The 21,392-nt window shown below is 36.1% G+C and overlaps 1 protein-coding gene across 8 annotated transcripts in view; it reads left to right on the top strand.

Moving 5' to 3' along the window:
- The window catches only part of LOC106871747 (uncharacterized), a 77,355-nt gene extending 61,779 nt beyond the window's left edge, over positions 1 to 15,576 (top strand). For 6 of the 8 annotated variants that reach the window (XM_089357672.1, XM_089357669.1, XM_089357668.1 and 3 more), the window contains one exon: positions 213 to 3,161. In XM_089357672.1, coding sequence (XP_089213798.1) covers positions 343 to 2,268 — 1,926 coding nt within the window. In that variant the 5' untranslated portion in view covers positions 213 to 342 and the 3' untranslated portion in view covers positions 2,269 to 3,161. Of the gene's footprint in view, positions 1 to 212; positions 3,162 to 14,927 lie in introns of those variants that run through there. The other 2 variants (XR_016243172.1, XR_008264909.2) reach the window with 1 other exon arrangement.
- The last annotated feature ends 5,816 nt before the right edge of the window (positions 15,577 to 21,392 follow it).

The following is a 21,392-nucleotide window of genomic DNA, read 5'->3' as shown; positions in this document are numbered from 1 at the left end:
CGCCTTGGTGAGTAGGTCACTCTCTATTTACTCTGCTTAGATGTGTATCTACATATTTGATAGGCAACAATTGTTAGAAATTGATGGCTCTCATGTTGACCAGTATTTCTTTTAAATTTAGCATTTTAAATAGATAATTATTTCATGTCTGTTCAATTCTGTTTTTAATATTTTGGCTTTTTTTTGCCCCTTTTTTTTGTGTATATTTTCAGTATCCAACATATGATCAAATCAAGTTATCTAAATGAAGTCAAGAATTGGATAGGTGGACCAGTTACCAATATTTCACCCTTCTGATGTTTGCTGGGATAAAAGAGAATTTTGCCATGTATTGAAATCATCATGTTTTCTGGCAAATATTTTTGTTTTATTTTTCGCCAAAGGCGAAAACATGACAAGATCTTATTTGTGTGCCTTTTTATCACCATTATCCTATTGGTTTCAAAACTAATCACCCAGGAAATCTTTAGCATCAACAAAAGACAGATTTCAACTGAGAATCAGAGCTGTATTCATCCCCAGCTTGATCCAAATAATCCTCAAATTACAAAGTTTTTTAAGAAACTTCCTGAAATAAAATGCAATGAAGATGAAAACTGGATATTTGTTAAAAAAGGTGTCTTACTAAAGTCACCAAAAATGAATTTGAAATATGGTAACTTTGTGTGTGATTATATTCCAATAATACGTGGTGCTGATGATTTTGCAATTAGTGATGGACCTGTAATTAAAAATATACAGAATGGCACTTTAATATCTTCAGATTTCTTTCGCATATCATGTAAAAGTCAAAATGGTCATTATTATGACAATGTTCACTGCGCAATAGCTAAACATGAACAGAACTTGAAGAGATCAGAAAAAACTCAAGCTCCCAGAAATATGCTTAAATTAAACGTTATAATGTTTGGAATTGATTCTGTCTCTCACATGACCTGGTTACGCATGTTACCAAAGTCACATAAGTATTTTACTGAACTTGGTGGACTGGTTCTGAATGGATATAACATTGTTGGTGATGGCACCCCTCAAGCACTTCTTCCTATTTTGACGGGGAAAACTGAATGGGAGTTACCTGAAGCTCGTAGGAATCATAAAAATGCTAGTGTTGTTGATGGCCACCCATGGATTTGGAAAAATTTCAGAGATGCTGGTTATGTCACACAGTATGGAGAAGACAGCCCCAGCATAGGAACTTTTACATACCGTATGTTGGGATTTAAAAATCAGCCTGTTGATCATTATATGCGAACATTTCAAATGGAGGCTGAAAGACACTATTCCAAACACAAAGCTTACTGTTTAGGTTCTGAAAGGCGTTTTAGTATTTTTTTTAACTGGATCAAACATTTAGTTGAGATGTATAACACCAAACCAATATTTTCCTTTTTGTTTTACTCAGAGTGTAGCCATGGAGATAACAATCTGATTCAACACATTGACAATGATTTATTTTCTTTCTTGACTTTCATGAAAACATCAGGTCATCTAGATAATACTATTTTAATCCTGATGGCTGATCATGGAGCTAGATTTCAGAATGTTAGGGAAACAGTTCAGGGAAAACTTGAAGAACGCATGCCCTATTTTAGTTTTCTTTTTCCACAATGGTTTCCAACCAAATATCCTGAGGCCTACAAAAATTTTAAAACAAACACACATCGACTTACTACACCATTTGATATTCATGAAACATTGATGCATCTCTTTGACTTCACTGATTTTAAAATTGGTTCTACAGCATCTCGAGGAATAAGTCTTTTTAAAGAAGTTCCAAAGAAACGCTCTTGTCTGGATGCTGACATTGAACCACATTGGTGTGCCTGTCTTCACTGGAAACCTGTTTCCTTTGATGATGAGAGAATTAAAAAATCTGCAATGGAAGCTGTACGGTTTATAAATTCATTAACAAGTAATTTTCGCTCAGAATGCAGAGAATTAAAACTTTTTGACATTAAGCAGGCTTTCAGATTTCATGCCACTGAACAATTGCTCAAATTCAAAGGAAGTAGTGATCATGATGGACGATTTGCTGACCTTTCTGACAAAATGATTGAAAAGGAATACCTTATACAAGTAACATTTCATGTAACACCTGGTAATGGCTTGTTTGAAGTCACCTTAAAACATAATGTAGCCTTGGATACATATATAGTGAAGACGGGTGAAATAAGTCGAATAAATAAATACGGCTCTGCACCCAACTGTATCGCCAGCCGTTATCCAAATCTTCGTCAATATTGCTACTGTGTTAAACAAACTAAATAACATTTGGTGATTAACACTATGTATTACCAATTCCATGTTATGTTGATGATTATAATGGTAGCTATTATATTTTTTCTTGTATTTGTTGTTGTTTAAATTACAAATTATATTTGATTTCATTTTTGTTTAAGAAACCTTCAAAACTTGATTTATCATATACAAAAATGGCGCTAGCATGCTTTCATTGTTCACCTAACAGTTTCAACTGTTCACCTAATCAATTCTGCTTGAGCTTTATGTTCACCTACATGTAGAAGAAGATAAATTTCTAAAATAATTTTAAGGTAACAAGTGTTAAAGATCAAGGTATTTATCTAACAAGTCCCTCCTACCTCCACTAGAAAAAAACTGTTTTTCATCATGTGAAATCATACATTGGCAACTTAGTCCCAAACATTAAAAAAAAAAAATGGGATTCTTCATCAAATTTCTGAATCCTCAACACTTGGCATGACAGTCCACTATAAAATCATATCTTGATCCATTCATAGACCCAAAAATATCATTTAAAATACTTAAATTATTTACTAACTTTGATCTCAATTTATAAATGTTTAAAAGTTATATCATTAACGTGTTTATTTTGAGCTTTCTTATAAATATTTTTTAAGAGCAAGTCAGTACATTGATCTTTTCAACATTTGTTAACCTTTGTTTTTTTTGTTTTTTTTAAAGTGTGAATTTTCTCAACATGAAATTTTTATTTTTAGAATTTCTTTTTCTAAAGCAACAGAAGGTTATAAAAAGGAAACTTTTTAGGTGGAAAGCAATGTTGTTCAATGAGGTGAAAAACTGCATGAGCATCCAGAGATGTGTGCACAGGTATAACTACATGTATTTATGTACTCATGTGCACATGAATAAACCCTAGTGTATTTTCTGTATTTAACATACATATCTCCTGTAATTGTATATATAACTTGCATACATATATATAGTGTGTGAGTGTATGTGTATATATATATATATATATATATATATATATATATATATATATATATGTATGCATGTATGTATACATATACATATGTGTACACACATATGTACATATATATGCATATATATATACACACATACATATACATAAATGTATGTATATGTATGTATGTATATGTATGTATATATATGTATGTACATATGTATGTATGTATGTATGTATGTATATATATATATATATATATATATATATATATATATATATATATTGCATACACATGTATAGGTATAAAGTATGCCAAGCTTGTGTTTGTTTGCATACACTAATTTCCAGTGACAAGTTTCATGTCTTACATGATGTGTGCGGGTGGGTGGGTGGGTGGCTGCATGCACACGCACAAAGGACAAGTTAATGGATATGTTGTCTTTAACAAATAAAACACTTTGATAAATCATATAAACTTTCTGGGAACCAGATCTTCAAATGACATTCCACTCCATATTGTATGGATGGCTATTTTTACACAACACCAGCATTTGTGATATAAAAAGCAGGTAAAGAGTCAGTGTGAAACGGAACTGACGTATGCCAATCCTTAATTTTTTAGCTACAAAAGCTAAAATTCAAATATTTTTGTTTTATTATTTGGGGGGAAATTTTTGATTTGGGGTATATGTATATATATATATATATCTGTGAAACTGATAATGAAGTCAAAACAGTCTGGAAAAATACAAAAATGGACTTCGATATCATGTAAATGAAATGAATTTGCAAATGATTAAAAGTCAATTATTAAATCTCATTGAATGGTTACTTAGCAATTAGGTTATGAACATAAGTGTTTGCTTCAAAAATGAAAACTATTTTGTTAATCATTGGAGTTTTAGTGAAACAAAAACAATCTAGAAAAATGCAAAAATAGGCCTGGATATCCAGAGTAAACAAAAGAAATGGGTAAACGTTTGAGAGCCACTTATCAAATGCGTTTAATACAGATTTCTCCTCAGGGAGTGAGCTAGCAACATTGTTAGCACACCTGGACAAATGCCTTGTGGTATTTCGTCTGCCTTTAGATTCTGAGTTCAAATTCTGCCAAGGTTAGCTTTGCTTTTGATCCTGTTGAGGTTAAAGAAATAGGTGAGAGCTGAGCACTGGGGTCAATGTAATTGACTAACCACCTCCCTAAGAATCTGAAGCCTTGTGCCTATAGTAGAAAGGATTATTACAGACTTTTCTTTTTAATTGCTTCACAATCATGTAGTCTTGGTTCAGTCCCACTGAACAGTACCATGGGCTAGTCTCTTCTATAGCCCTGGCCAACCAAGCTCTTGTGAGTAGATTTGTTTGATGGAAACTGAAAGAAGCTTGTTGTGTTTGTATGTGTGTAACTTTGTCTTGACATTGTATGAATTTTGTGATAAACAAGCATCATTGTCTCGCAATGTTGTTATTGTCCATGAAAAACTCAGGATACTCAAGTCCATTTTGGGGAACCAGGTGAGGATTGACAACAGAAAGAGTATTGTGCCATAGAAATTCTGCCTCAACAAATTGCAAGCTGCCCAACATGTCCATTAAAGTTGCTGGTTACAATAATGAAGTCTCTGTCATTTGTCAATGAAGTAGTCTGCAAAAGGACCTCATAGAATTGATCTTTCTAATCATCAGCCTGTGGAGCATTGGCAGAAATAAATGTAATTGTTAATCTATCTATGATAAGTCTCAGTTTGATAACCCTATTGCATACTCTGACTACCTCAATTACTTTATCTGCCCACTTCTCTGCTTAGAGTATGCCCACACCACCCATTCCATGACTCCTGCCTATCCAGAAACACTTGAACCTCTGTTTCTTACCTGTGCAGAATCTAGCAGAGGTTCTTTTCCATCTGTCTTCTTGCACACCACACACATCGATATGGGGACACTCCATAATTTTGATAATCTCACCAGATATCCCCTTCATTGTGCCAACATTGATGTTTGCAGCCCTAAAATTGTGTACTTGGGAGGGACAATGGGAAAGTAGTTGTTATAAGGCTTTTATCCATGTTTGAAAAAAAGATCTGTGCAAACGTTTACTCGGTCGTGTAGTGTACATTGTGTATTTGATCCAATGAAATATAATTTCCACTTTCCCATACAGTAGCCAGATTAAGGGCCAGAAAGAGTGGGGTAAGAAGGGCATGAAGTTGTCCTATATGTCTCTCTCTATATATATATATATATACCTAGGTATATCCTGTATTAAATTCAATGAAGTACAATTCCTCACTCTCATACACCATCCAGATTAATAACCAGTAAAGAGAGAGTTAAGAAGGGCATGAAAGTAGTCAAATATGCCCATACATATACACAGTATTAACGTTTAATGCTTATATATACTACATTGTCCATGTCTACTTATACAAACACTACACCGCATGGTATGAATCTTACATACTCATACATAAAGACACACACCCCATAAATCCACGCATACTTACATACACATATATGAACATGTAGTCCACATAAATGTACATGTAGATGTAAATATATGCATATATACTCATAAGCATATACATTTATATACTCATAAACACATACATCCACACTGACATATATATATATATATATATATATATATATATATATATATATATATATATATATATATACAATGAGGTTCACATAAGTACACACATACATTTATATTATGGTACTCTGATAGGCACATGTACACAAGTATATGAGTACAGGGAGGGGAAACCTCTACTCACAGAACAGGAGTACAGTTAGCTAGGGAAGTCATGTATATTTAGAATGAAGCAGTGGGGGTGGGCAGGTGAGCATAATATGTTAGCAAGATGGATGCAGTTAGTAACACATGTTAATATCAAAACTTTTATTATTATTATTATTATTATTAATATTAATACATGCTAGGCCACATAATATCAAATAAACATATAAGAAATCAGCCGGGCAAGGATGTTGAATGGGAGAGAAAAAGATTAAACAGCATTATTGCTTGACACCTTGGGCAAGTATCTTCTACAATAGCCTCAGGCCAACCAAAGACTTGTGAGTGGATTTGATAGACAGAAACTAATAGCAGCCCGTCATGTGTATGTGTGTGTGTGTGTGTCTTTGTGTCAGTGTTTGTACCCCCATCATTGCTTGACAATCCATGTTGATGTGTTAATGTCCTCATAACTAAGCAGTTTTGCAAAAGAAGCCAATAGTATAAGTACTATGATTATAAAGAATAAGTCTGGGGTTCAATTTCTTTGACTAAAAACCTTTAAAAGGTGGTGCTCCAGCATGCCACAGTCAAATGACTGAAACAAGTAAAAGAATAAAAGAATATATATATATATATATATATATATATATATATATATATATATATATATATATATATATATATATATATGTGTGTGTGTGTGTTTGCATGTTGCATGTATATATATATATATATATATGTCAGTGTGCATGCTCAACAGAGTGTAAGTACCTTGAGAGAAAAGTTGGACCCTAAGAAGCATCAGTTGTGGTGTGCAAGAGAGACCATTGCACTGGTATGGTCATGTTGTGAGAATGGATGAGGATAGCTGTGTGAAAAATTGCCACACCCTAGCAGTTGAGGGAACCTGTGGAAGAGGTAGACCTGGGATGAGGTGATGAAGCATGACCTTCAAACATTAGGCTTCACTGAGGCAATGGCTAGTGACCGAGACCTTTGGAAATATGCTGTGCGTGAGAAAACCAGGCAAGACAAGTGAGACCATCACCCGTGGCCTTTACCAGGGGTGTAGCCAGCTCACTTTTGCATACCTTTCCTTCTTTGGACACAAAACTCTGCTTGCAAAAACCTGTTGAGACAAGTGAAATCGAAATCGAACCAAATTCGACGACTGGCACCCATGCCAACCTTCCTTCATTGGACACTAAACTCTGCTTGCAAAGACCTGTTGAGGCAGGTGAAATCGAAATTGAACCAAATTCAATGACTGGCACCCATACCACTGGAGTGCTAACAGCTCCATCCGAGCGGGATCACTGCCAGAGCAGCTGTCTGGCTTCTGTATCGGTGGCACGTAAAAAGCACCATTTGAGCGTGATCGTTACCAGCATCACCTTCCTGGCACTTGTGCCGGTGACACGAGAACAAAACTTTCAAGCAAGGTCATTGCCAGTGCCGCTGGACTGACTCCTGTGCAGGTGGCATGTAAAAAACACCATTTGAGCATGGCCGTTGCCAGTACCGCCAGACTGGCCCTTGTGCCAGTAAAAGCACCCACTACACTCTCGGAGTGGTTGTCATTAGGAAGGGCATCCAGCTGTAGAAACTCTGCCAGATCAGATTGGAGCCTGGTGCAGCCATCTGTTTCGCCAGTCTTCAGTCAAATCATCCAACCCATGCTAGCATGGAAAGCAGACGTTAAACGATGATGATATATATATATATATATATATATATATATATATTTAAGCAAAGTAACTAGTTAAAAAAATCTCAATAAGAGATGAAAGTAGTAACCATACTAAGAAGTAATATTTATCACCACTTCAATATGGCTGTTCAACATTTTTATCGTTTTAACTCCCGGCAGATTTTCCACCAGCTGGTTATAGGTGTCACCTGCACCCTGTACATATTGTAAGCAGGGGAGTGAACTCCTACCATCCTCTAGCAGACAACGGAATCACAAGACCAAACAATTTTGTGCTAGTTTTGTCCATCTTCAGTCATGAATACCCAACTGCTAACAATAGCGGAGAGTTGATCCAGCTCGCAATATATAGAAAAAGAAGTAACCATCCGTCACTGATTTTGCAACAAACAAAGTAGCTAGTTAGAAAAATTTCAGTAAGAGATGAAAATAGTAACCGGTGCCCCAGCATGGCCACAGCTCATGAGCTGAAACTAGATAAAAAAAATACTAAGAAATAATGTTTATCGTCACATCAAGATGGCTGTTCAACATTTCTACCATTTTAACCTCAGGCAGATCCTCCAGTAGTAAGAATCTGCTAGAGGATGGTAGGGGTTTTCACCCTTGCTTGCAATATATACAGGGTGCAGGTTGCACTGGTAACCAGCTGGCTGAGGATCTGCCTGGGGTTGAAACAGTAGTACTGTCAAACAGAGTAGTACTGTCAAACAGCCATATTGATGTGATGATAAATATTACTTATATATATATATGTGAAAAAATAAGTAGAGATGGCTTTTGGGAGGATAATATCTATTATAATGATAATGTTTCCAGTTACTCAAATGAGTTTTTGAGCTTTTCGATAGCCATTTTCAAACTGATATTCTGTGGTTTAGAAGGTTGTTTACATAGCAGGTGTGGCTGTGTGGTAAGTAGCTTGCTTATCAACCACATGTTTCTGGGTTCAGTCTCACTGCGTGGCACCTTGGGCAAGTGTCTTCTGCTATAGCCTCAGGCTGACCAAAGCCTTGTGAGTGGATTTAGTAGACGGAAACTGAAAGAAGCTTGTCGTATATATATATGTGTGTGTGTGTGTGTGTAAGCTTGTGTGTCTGTCTCCACCACCATCGCTTGACAACCAATGCTGGTGTGTTTACGACCCTGTAACTTAGCGGTTCAGTAAAGAGACCGATAGAATAAGTACTTGGCTTACAAAGAATAAGTTCTGGGGTCGACTTGTTCGACTAAAGGCGGTGCTCCAACATGGCCACAGTCAAATGACTGAAACAAATAAAAGAATAAAAGAATAGCAACAAATTTTTTCTTAGAAGTATACAAATAAAAAATGAAAATAAGATTAAAAAATTAAGAATATAAAAACTAATATAAAATAAAAAGATAAAAGATATTAAAAATTTTTTTAAATAATAAAAGGATGCAAAAAATAAATACAACAGCATGTATGAAAAAAGAAGAAGAAAAGAAGAAGAAAGGAAAAAAGATGGACGGTAAGAAGACAAAAAGTAGTTGAAAATGGTAAAAATGAATAAAATGACCTCAAATCAATAGATTCACAAAGGTTATCTTTTGGCAAGAACTCATCAACTTTCTTTGACCACTCCTAAAAATATTCTATTTCTTTATTCCTGATAGTTTAATCTCTTCTCACTACCATTTTCAACTACCTTTTGTTTTCTTACCTTCAACTTTTTTCCTTCCATTTTTTTCCCCTTTTTTTCTTCTTTTCTTCTCCTTTCTTCTTTTTTTCACACAAGCTGCCACACATTTACTTTTTGTATCCTTTTATTATTTTTTGATATTTATATCTTTTTATTTTATTTTTATATTAGTTTTTATATTTATTTTTTATTTTTATTTTTATCTTTTATTTCTTATTTTTATTTTTTACTAGCAGTATAACCCGACCTTGTCCAGGTGTGACTTATTACACCATCTACAATAAGTCTTGCTAGGTGAAAATCAACTAAAAAAGAAAGCCTTACAATGAAAAAACCCTTATGATGTAAATATGTTCTTAATTCAAAAGACGATGAAATTAATAGGGAAAGTCTGAAGGCTGTTTTGTGTAACATTATTAAGCGTACGTAAATTTCATCCGTCTAATTGGCTATACAAATGCTTGTGCAAAACAACTTTTTGCGCTACCCTGATTATACATAGCAGGGTAATCCCTTTTCGCAGGAGCTAGGACGGCAATTTGTGATGAAGCAATTGCTGGCGATCTGTTGGTACACAGTTTTGCCAGAATTCTATCAGATTGGGCAGAAGATGTTGATGCACCATTTTGCATTATGTTCAAAGTAGCTTCTGGAATGTGGTGAATTGCTGCAGTCTGTTGCTGTCATTTTAAACTGGTTGCTTTCTTTCCCCAGCAAACTCTCTTCTTTGGAGGCATAATCTATGTATATATTAAACAGAACAACAAAAGTTATGATAGATGGCAGGGTCGGTACTTTTCACATATCTGTAATGTTTCAGATTAACCCTAAACCCTAACCCTAACCCTAAAACTGTAACCGTAACACTAATCCTAACCCTAACCATAACCGTAACCCTAAACCCTAACCCTGACCCTGACTCTGACCCTAAAACCCTAACCCTAACACCCTAGTGGAAATCGTGGTATATTTACAAAGCATTGACGAACATGAGTTATATTTTACTGAATGATTGTGTACTTGCACGTGTATGCGTTTGAGAGAGCAAGAGAGGAAGAGGTAGAGAGAGGGAGAGAAAGGAATAGAGGTAGTTAAAAGTTTTCTTATGGCGGCTTCTCTTCACTGCCTATTACTTCATTAGAAATCTATGGATGCACTTAAGCACATAATAGAGAAAAATGAAACAAATATGGACAACTTGCTCCGAAACACCACCGAGTGGGGAACACTTCTCAAAAATAACTTGCAGTTGTTTCCTTCAAAATTTCTACGTGCACAAAATGTACATACATCAAGGTATATTTGTAGAAAATTTCACGAAAAAATATTCATTTTCCTGGAAGTTAAGAGGAATTTAAGTGGAATTTCCGAAAATTGTCCCCCACCCCACTCTCAAAACACTTTCATCGAAAATTTGTGTATATTCGGAATTTACATAATAAATAATATATGCATAGAAAATTTCATTAAAAAATATTCATTTTTCTGAAAGTTATGACCTTCCAAAGTCGGTGGGTACAACTCTGTAGTTATGCCACATTGACGAACGTGAATGATTGTGTTTTCTTGCACGTGTATGCGTTTGAGAGAGCGAGAGAGGAAGAGGGGGAGATAGAGAACGGGAGCAATGTGTATGTTGTTGTCACAGATTACGTATGTGTGGTTGTGTGTGTTTTTACGTATCAATGTTATGAAAAATAGGTAAAGAATACTGAGAAGAAAGTTTAATCTATGACGTTGTATGTATCACTTTCTCTGTCTATTGAGCGCATGTGTAAGAACGCTGTTCCAGGTAGAAGGGAAGAAATATAAAAGTTGCTAGAAACAACAGCCAAATTTCCCTTAAATCACACAAAATAAAAGGAATTTTAAAAATCTAATTACTGCACTGGAAAGTTCACATCGAGAAAATTCCAAAATGCTCGAAACTCAGAGTAACTGGAAACATTATCATTAAAATGAAAATTATCCTCCCAAAAGCCATCTCTGCTCATTTTTTCAAATATAATATACTGTACCAAGAACTGCTTTTTATTATCTTACTATATATATATATATATATATATATATATATATATATATATATATATATATATATATATATATATATTAATAATGGGCATTACTACAGAAAAAATAATAATGCCCCCTTTTGAATTTATATATATATATATGCCTATATGAGTTAGAGATTAAACAACCATCTAAGGGATAATAGATATCCTCTATACTACTGGATGTATACCTATGTATTTATATCCAGATGCTTACTGTGTTGTAAGGCAATAGCACAATTGAATAATAGGTATGAGTGGAGGCAAACAAAAGTTTACCCAGAATTTATAAGGCATAGAAGAAAATGGAGAAGATAATTAGTTGACAAACATCAGCTTACAAACTTGTAAGCTGATGTTTGTCAACTAATTATCTTCTCCATTTACTTCTTTGCCTTATATGTATATATATATATTGAAATGAGTTTTCAAATTGCAATTACCTTCAAATGTATATTTTTAAAAGAAATATTTTCTTTTTTACAATGCTAATGTAATCATTTCAAAAAAATCAGATTTCTCTGCAATTAAAAAGAAAAATCTATAATAATTATATTTAATAAGTGACTTCTAAATCATTTAACATATTCATTCTGCTAACTCAGGATATCCAAATCTATTTTTGTATTTTCCATGGATTGTTTTTGGTTTTATTAGTCCTGCAGAGATATATATATATATATACCTAATAAGCCATCTCATTGTGGATTAATTGTTTTTATTACTAGAAATTAATGACTGAGGGAGGTTTTAAAGGGTACATTTGAGAAAAAATAAACAAGTGTGACACTATATGGATGAATGTAACAAAGCTTGTTTAAAGAGAAAGGGTACATCTAAGAGATAAAATGGTGTTCTATACATCTTCTATCTTGATTGTAAAAACAAAAAAAAACATTCCATTTTATGTTAAAATGCAACACTTGTATAAGAACTGATACAAAAGAATATAAATATGTTGCTACATTTTGTATATCAGGGTTTTTTTAGCCACTTGTTACATATTTTCTAATTAAATACTTTTTGTCAAAATCTGAAATTAGTTATTTTATTATATGTTTGGTTGTTTGTTTATATCCAATAATGTATGACCATTAATTTCAGGATACGACCTGTAATATCACACTTTCGGAAACTCAGATTTTGAAGTTTTAAATTATAAACAATTTCAAACTACACTTTCTTCTTAGCACATTGGCCACTTGCATTTTAGTCAAGATCAAAGCATGTAATCACTGATTTGAAAAACATACATCATATACACGCATCATTTTCTTCATCATTTTTTAACGTCCATTGTCCATGCTGGCATGGGTTGGATGGTTTGACCAGGGCTGGCAAGCAGGAGAGCTGCACCAGGTTCCAGTCTGATTTGGCATCTTCCTAACACCAACCATTTTACAAAATTTTTTGAGTACTTTTAACGTGGCAGCACACAAGCACTCTTACATGGCACCAGCATACATGTATGTATAAAGTATATATAATGTAAGTATATGTATATATGATGGGGTACTCAAAAGTTTTTTTATAGGGCTTTGAAACACTGAAGGACTGCTGCAGTAAGTGTGTGAATGTGAGAGGAGAATATGTTGAATAAAATCATAATTAACTGATCCTCCTATATTTTTTTTTACTCAAAGCCAAGAACTTTTCAGCAATGCCTCCCGTGCAGGTGACACATAAAAAACACCCTTTTGAGCGTGGCCGTTGTCAGTACCATGTGACTGGCCCTCGTGCCACCAGCACGTAAAAGCACCCACTACACTCTTGGAGTGGCTGGCGTTAGGAAGGGCATCCAGCTGTAGAAACTCTGCCAGATCAGATTGGAGCCTGGTGCAGCCTTCTGGCTTGCCAGTCCTCAGTCAAATCGTCCAACCCATGCTAGCATGGAAAACGGACGTTAAACGATGATGATGATGATGATATATATATATATATATATATATATATATATATATATAGTCACAATGGGGATATTCAGACCTACTATAAGGATATTTATCCATGATACATAAGTTTAATATATTAAATTTTGAAGAGATAATTCTTCAATGAATATATTATAGAGAATATCATAAGATATCAAACATTTTTATTGGGTTAGAAAACAAGGATCTAATGGATACAAATTAATTTATTAATTAATCAACATATTCACCAACAATTGTTTTAATTCTCAAATAAGATTAAAATTACAAAACATATATAAAAATATAATTTTGCATTTTAAATACCTTATAAGGAAAATCATCAGGATTTTCAGAGGACAATAAGGATTTTATTAGGATACTTTCGGAATATACAGAATATATAAACATGTTTACTATGCATGTATGTATATGTGCGAGTGTGTATGTATGCATTAAAATTATTCCTGTTATTTCAATTCAATAATAGTAATAGTAATAATGATGAATAATGGGTTATATTATATATGAGTAAATTAATATAATGAATAAAAGAAAGGAAAATTAAATTTCTGTTCATGGAATAAAATAAAGTAAAAGTGAAACCAAATTTATACCTATGTTTGTGCATGTATGCATGTATATGTGCCTACGTACATGCATACAAGTATATATATGTATGTATACACACATATATACATACACACACAAGCACACGCAACAAGTATGTACATCAATATATACTTGTGCTGGTATATAATCTAGAATCTTAAATTAATTAAACAGGTAACAAATTAAACCTAACATTAAAAACACTGAAATAGAATACTAACTATGGCTTAATTTAAAAATCAAACAAATTAAAATAACTGGAAATAACAAATATAAATAGCATATACTATACTATATTATAATATAATGATTGAATTTCATTCCAATAATAATAGAGAATGTGTGTGTGTGTGTATGAGCATGTGTGTATCAAGGGGTGTGTATGAATATTTGTGTAGTGTGTGAGTGCGTGTTTAAGTCAGAAGTATAAGGGGCAAATTGCCAATAAAATCTGGTGGCCTTTCAGCTAACTGTTGCTGTTGGCACTCCGTCGCTTATGACGTCAAGGGTTCCAGTTGATCCGATCAACGGAACAGCCTGCTCGTGAAATTAACATGCAAGTGACTGAGCACTCCACAAACACGTGTACCCTTAATGTAGTTCTCGGGGAGATTCAGCGTGACACAGTATGACAAAGCTGACCCTTTGAATTACAGGCACAACAGAAACAGGAAGTAAGAGTGAGAGAAAGTTGTGGTGAAAGAGTACAGCAGAGTTCGTCACCATCCCCTGCCGGAGCCTCGTGGAGCTTTAGGTGTTTTCGCTCAATAAACACTCACAACGCTTGGTCTGGGAATCGAAACCGCGAGTCCGCTGCCCTAACCACTGGGCCATTGCGCCTCCACTCAGCTAACTGTAATCATATCGTATTTCTCTTCCTCAGTCCTTCACCTTTTCATCTCATTTTCATTATTGCATCCATAGGAGTAAGAATTTTCCACTCTCTCAAAACAGATCTTTCCTCAGCTAATTTTTTTTTTTTTACTACATATTTATTGTGGAAAATTAATTACTGGCACTTTTGGATTTCTCTTCAGTTTAAGATGTCTGGAAAGAAGATATTAAGTAGAACTGAAGGCAACTGTGTGGAAAGAAACCATAAAAAGATTACACTGAATATCAAACTTGGCGTTTTAAAATGACTTGATGTGGAAGAAAACCTGAGTTATATTACTGAAACATTAAATGTTGCAACTTGTACTGTGGTAACAAGATGTGACAGAGTACAGAGAGAAAATTATGTCAAGTGCTCCAGAAGCTACTCCGTTAACTGCCTCCACCATATTTCCCCATAAATCTAATATAATGCTTAAAATGGAACGATTCATGAGTACATGGATCAAGGATGAGAATTTGTGTAGTGTGCTGATAAACATGGTAGTTTGGAAAAAAAAAACACTCTATGGCAAAAGATTCCTGTACTTTACACATTCCATGGCACAAAGGATTCCTGTATTTTTTTCTCTCAGCACTACAGTGTAATTATAATTGATATAGTAAACCAAACCATTTATATTAATTATACTGGTACTCACTTCATTATATATACGAAGTGAGTAGGTCTCAGATGGTGAGTATGTTAAAATGTTATCTTGTATCACAAAGTGAGTCCAGATGCACCACAAAATTAGAAAATATTCAAATGGATTTCTAAAACATTTAAGGATTAAAAATAATAAATATCAATTTTCTAAAGTTTTAAAGTTTCTAAAAAATAATCCACAATAATGTCTAAATGTTTTCTCATGTACCAGCATCCTGGTTTTCAAATAGGACTGACCATGTGTACTGAGTCTGAAAGAGTGCTTAGAGACACAAGGTACTTTATATAAATCTGCCAAATTACCATGTCTCCATAGCATGAAACTCAGTACTATTAGTAGCACTTATGTTAATGCTGTAAACATTAATACACACACACACACACACACATGAATATAGATATGTGTGTGTTTATGTGTGTGTGTATATATACTTATATATATCTACAGGGTGCAGTGAATAAACTGTTGTCTAAATTACGCAAAAATGAAAATAACATTAACATCTCTACATAAAAATATCTTGAAATACTAAAGAGTAAAATTATTCAATAAAATCGCCATTGACTTCAACCATGGCCTCCAGGCGACATCGGAATCTCCTGCAACTCTTCTGGATGGTCTCCTTGTTTAAGTTGGTGAATGCTGCCGTAATCCTTGCCTTCAATTCATCTTTGTTGGTACAAGGAATTTTGTTGGTCCCTCGCTCAACTGCACCCCACACATAATAATCAAGGGGGTTGTATTTTGGGGAGTTAGGTGGCCAGATGTTAGGGGTAATGTGATCACACATATTGTCTGACAGCCATGACTGGGTTCTTGAACATTTGAAATTATCACAAGCACTAATTTAACAGAAACTGTGACAAGAGTGACCATACTGTTAGAGCATTGGATGAGACACCTTGCAATACTTCATCCAGTAGCACTAAATGAAAAAACACCGCTTTGCAAAATTCTATCTCAATAATCCTGAATCCACATGCAAGATGGAACAAATTTCTGCTATACAAGTGTGTGTTTGCTCTGGTATACACCAGAGCAAAAACACACTTGTACAGCAGAAATTCTTCCCAATGCAAAAATAGTTGAATGTTCAAGAAATCAATGAGATCCAACTTCCTAATGACAGAATTATCATGAAAATAAAACACTTATAATTCCATCAGATAGAGTCTACATGGTTTCATTATGCCAGTGGAATCATTCTGTCTTCTCTAACATAACATTTTACTGAACATTTCAATGATCTCCTTGAACCAGCCATCATTAACAAAGTTAGGTATGAGTCCAAAGAAACTAGATGATATCAGAGCTGTTTATAGTTGCAACTGATGTCAATAAAGGTTGTGGCTTAGCATCAACAGTGCTCATGTTGTTATTGTTCAAATCAGGAAGTCGAATAATGATCAAAAGTGTTTTAAGCATAATCATCTCGCTTACATATATATATGTATATTAAAAGGCAGACTGTATGACGCATGCGTACGAACAGCCATGCTACATGGCAGTGAAACATGGGCTGTAACTGCTGAGGACATACGTAAGCTCGCAAGGAATGAAGCCAGTATGCTCCGTTGGATGTGTAATGTCAATGTGAATACCCGTCAGAGTGTAAGTATCTTGAGAGAAAAGCTGAACATTAGAAGCATCAGTTGTGGTGTGCAAGAGAGACGATTGCGCTGGTATGGACATGTGGTGAGGATAGCTGCGTGAAAAAGTGCCACACCCTAACAGTTGAGGGAACCCGTGGAAGAGGTAGGCCCAGGAAGACCTGGGCTGAGGTGGTGAGGCAAGACCTTCGTACATTGGGCCTCACCGAGGCGATGACTACTGACCGAGACCTTTGGAAATGTGCTGTGCGTGAGAAGACCGGGCAAGCCAAGTAAGATCGTTGCCAGTGCCCCTGGACTGGCTCTTGTGCGGGTGGCACATGAGATGCACCATTTTGAGCGTGGCCGTTGCCAGTACCGCCTGACTGGCTCCCGTAGGATTTTCGAGTGAGATCGTTGCCAGTGCCCCTGGACTGGCCTGTGCGGGTGGCACATAAAAGACACCATTTCGAGCGTGGCCGTTTTCGTGCGGGTGACACGTAAAAGCACCCACTACACTCTCTGAGTGGTTGGCGTTAGGAAGGGCATCCAGCTGTAGAAACTCTGCCAAATTAGATTGGAGCCTGGTGTTGCCATCCGGTTTCACCAGTCCTCAGTCAAATCGTCCAACCCATGCTAGCATGGAAAGCGGACGTTAAACGATGATGATGATAGGTGATGAAGGTCATGGAGAGGGTCACAGCCCAACTAATTAGGGAGAGAGTCTGCTTAGATGAGATGCAGTTCGGTTTAGTCTCACGTAGAAGCACCACTGATGCTATATTCCTGGTACGGCAACTGCAGGAGAAATACCTAGCCAAAGATAAACTCCTATATTTGGCTTTTGTGGACTTGGAGAAAGCCTTTGACAGTGTCCCTCGTTCCCTTATCTGGGGGGCGATGTGGAAACTAAGGATTGATTAATGGTTAATAAGGGCTGTACAGGCCCAATACAGAAATGCTGTTAGTAAGGTCAGGGTTGGCAATGAGTATAGTGAAGAATTCTGGGTAGAAGTAGGGGTCCACCAAGGATCAGCCCTCAGCCCCACTTTTATTCATCATAGTCCTCCAGGAGGTGATAACAGAGGAATTCAAGAAAGGTTGCCCCTGGGAGCTCCTCTATGCTGATGACCTGGCCCGCATAGCAGAATCACTACCAGAACTAAAGAAGAAATTTCAGGTGTGGAAGCAAGGTTTACAATCGAAGGGCCTTAGAGTCAATGTTGCAAAAACCAAAGTCCTAGTAAGTAGGAAGGCGAACACATCACACACTCCTTCAGGTAGATGGCCCTGCTCGATCTGTAGAAAAGGTGTATGTAGAAACTCCATAAGATGTACCCAGTGTAAGCTATGGACACATAAGAGGTGCAGAGTACTTTCTCGAAAACCTCTCTCGCCAACCTCCAGAAATCTCTCCCTCCTCCAGCTGACAGTTTTTTGTACTTTTTCACGACGGAAAATACACCTTTTGTGGCAGTTATAACGAAATCGCTTTCTTATATCAGAGTAATAAGGGGTTTCAATAGAACATCTTTATCCCCCGGAATTACTGGGTACACCAGCTGCTAGTATATATATATATATTCCACCTCATGGAAGGAACAACATACAGATTCCAGTCGGGACACACTTTTGTCATAAAAAATAACTTCACCTGCGCATCAAAAAATTTACTTTATGCCATAAGGTGTGGAGGGTGCCACAAAGAATACACAGGACAAACGAGCCTAACTCTCAGAGAAAGGATGACAGTCCACCGCCAACAATTGAGGGATCCCACCACAAGACAGATACCACTCAGTGGGCACTTAGATCTCTGTGCACAAAGCAAGTCCCCCAAATTCCTAGTTTTCCCATTATACCAATGCTCAGACAACACCACTGACCAAACACTAATAAATAGGGAAAATAATCTTATTCAAAAATACAGACCACAGCTCAACATACTCTAACATAAGCCCCCTCCCCAGGTGCACACCCAAAACAAAGACACACAGATACGCAAAATCACACACACACCAATACAATGCAAACCTCCGATACGAACACACTTACACATATATACACACACACACAATCACAATATCTCCACACTAGAGCACAAACCCACATACATTTCAAGAAAAAACACATGCATATATACACTTACAATACAATTGTAGCAACCACAACCAACACCCATACACACATAAGTAAACAGGTACATGCACACACCTACACACCACTCCGGCAACCACAAATCATATTCACACACACATATTTGCATACATATGTACACACACATACAAACACCATACGCCCCTTCCCCAGTAAAAATGTCACACACACACACTCAAAATAAAAACACACACAATATAATCCCAACAATCACAACAAACACTCACAAGCACACATGCACAGAAGCATGCACACACAATGACACACCTCCCCGACAAATACAAGCCACATAGACGCACTCACACAAACACACCCACACGTATACACACACATACTGCACTAACAATACAAACAAAACTAATCACTCACAATTACAGCGCACACACACATGTACACATATACACCAGGAAACTACATAAACCATACCCACATACAAACACATACAAACGCATACCCAGTACCAACATACACGGAACACACATGCACACACATACACATCACCTGGATAAACTCAATGTACAAGGACACCTAATAAATACAACACACACATACATGCTCACACACACATGCACCCTCATGCACACACATACAGTTGCTCCCTCACACACACACGCACCACAATGACAATTCAAACACAAACATACTTAGAGACACACACAAACTCACGTACACACACATAACACCCCCACCAACACACAACACAAATAGACATACGCACACATACACATACATATGAACCATCACACACACATACGGTTGCTTACACACACACACACCACAAGGGTATTTAAAACAACACACTCACTCAGACAGAGACACACACACACTCACGTACATACACACTCACACAAAACACTCCCACGCACACACACAGATGCACACATAAATTACACACACAGACGCACACATATGTATACACCCTCACACATACATACGGTTGCTCTCTCTCACACACACCACAAGGACGATTAAAACAACACATACATACTCAGGAAAATAGATATACGCACACTCTCACGTACACACACCTAACATCCCCACCGACACAAAAAACACACAAACACACATACACAAGCACTCACAAACGCACTCACGCACACACACGAACAAACACATATACACATACACACACATGCGCACACACAACACCCTAACAAATATTAATCACACACATACACACTCACACAAACGTGCACACACATACACACACCATCCTACCATAGATAAAACACACACATACTCATATACACATGCCACACACGCACATATACAGACATACACATACATATGAACCATCACACACATACGGTTGCTTACACACACACACCACAAGGATATTTAAAACAACACACCCACTCAGACAGAGAGACACACACACACTCCCACACTCACACAAAACACTCCCACGCACACACACAGATGCACACATACGCACACATACGTACACACCCTCACACATACATACGGTTGCTCTCTCACACACACACACACTACAAGGACGATTAAAACAACACACATACTCAGACAAAGAGATATACGCACACTCTCACGTACACACACCTAACATCCCCACCGACACAAAAAACACAAACACACTCATATACACATTCCACAATAAACTCTGGGACCAATAAAAACGGCACACACACACACACACACACACACACACGGACACAAACACACATATATACACACACACATAGAGATGTGCACAAAACCAGTCCCAAAAACCAGTGAACCATGACAGACTAGCTCACAGACCAACCAAAAATAAAAATAAAAATAAAATAAAATAATCCCTTTTAACTCTTCCTTCCTCCCACCCCAGCTAACCAGTCATACTGTCTCTTAAGACAGCAACACATTCCCTCAATACACACAAGAGAGAAAAAAGCCAGGTCAGTTCCTCCTCAACTTTTCGCAATTATCAAAGAATATGTATATGTATTTTTCCATATATGTATTTTCATACTTACACTGTTTTAAACATTTTCATCTTATTATCAGAGAATGTCTGATAATCAGTATGTAACACTACAAAGTTCATACAAAGCTTTATACTTTAAATATATTTTATCATCAAAGAATGTACATATGCATTTTAATACTCAAACTGTTTTTTAACATTTTTTTATTATTCTCAAAGACTTTTGATAATCTTTTTCTAAAAAAGTGAAACCGGTTAAGTAAATAAATATCTTTAAAATAAGTG

Source organism: Octopus bimaculoides, chromosome 9, assembly GCF_046866305.1.
Source record: "Octopus bimaculoides isolate indiv1 chromosome 9, ASM4686630v1, whole genome shotgun sequence".
Classification (NCBI taxonomy): domain Eukaryota; kingdom Metazoa; phylum Mollusca; class Cephalopoda; order Octopoda; family Octopodidae; genus Octopus; species Octopus bimaculoides.
Note: the sequence above shows the minus strand (reverse complement) of the source record. Positions and strands in the feature narration are given on the sequence as shown.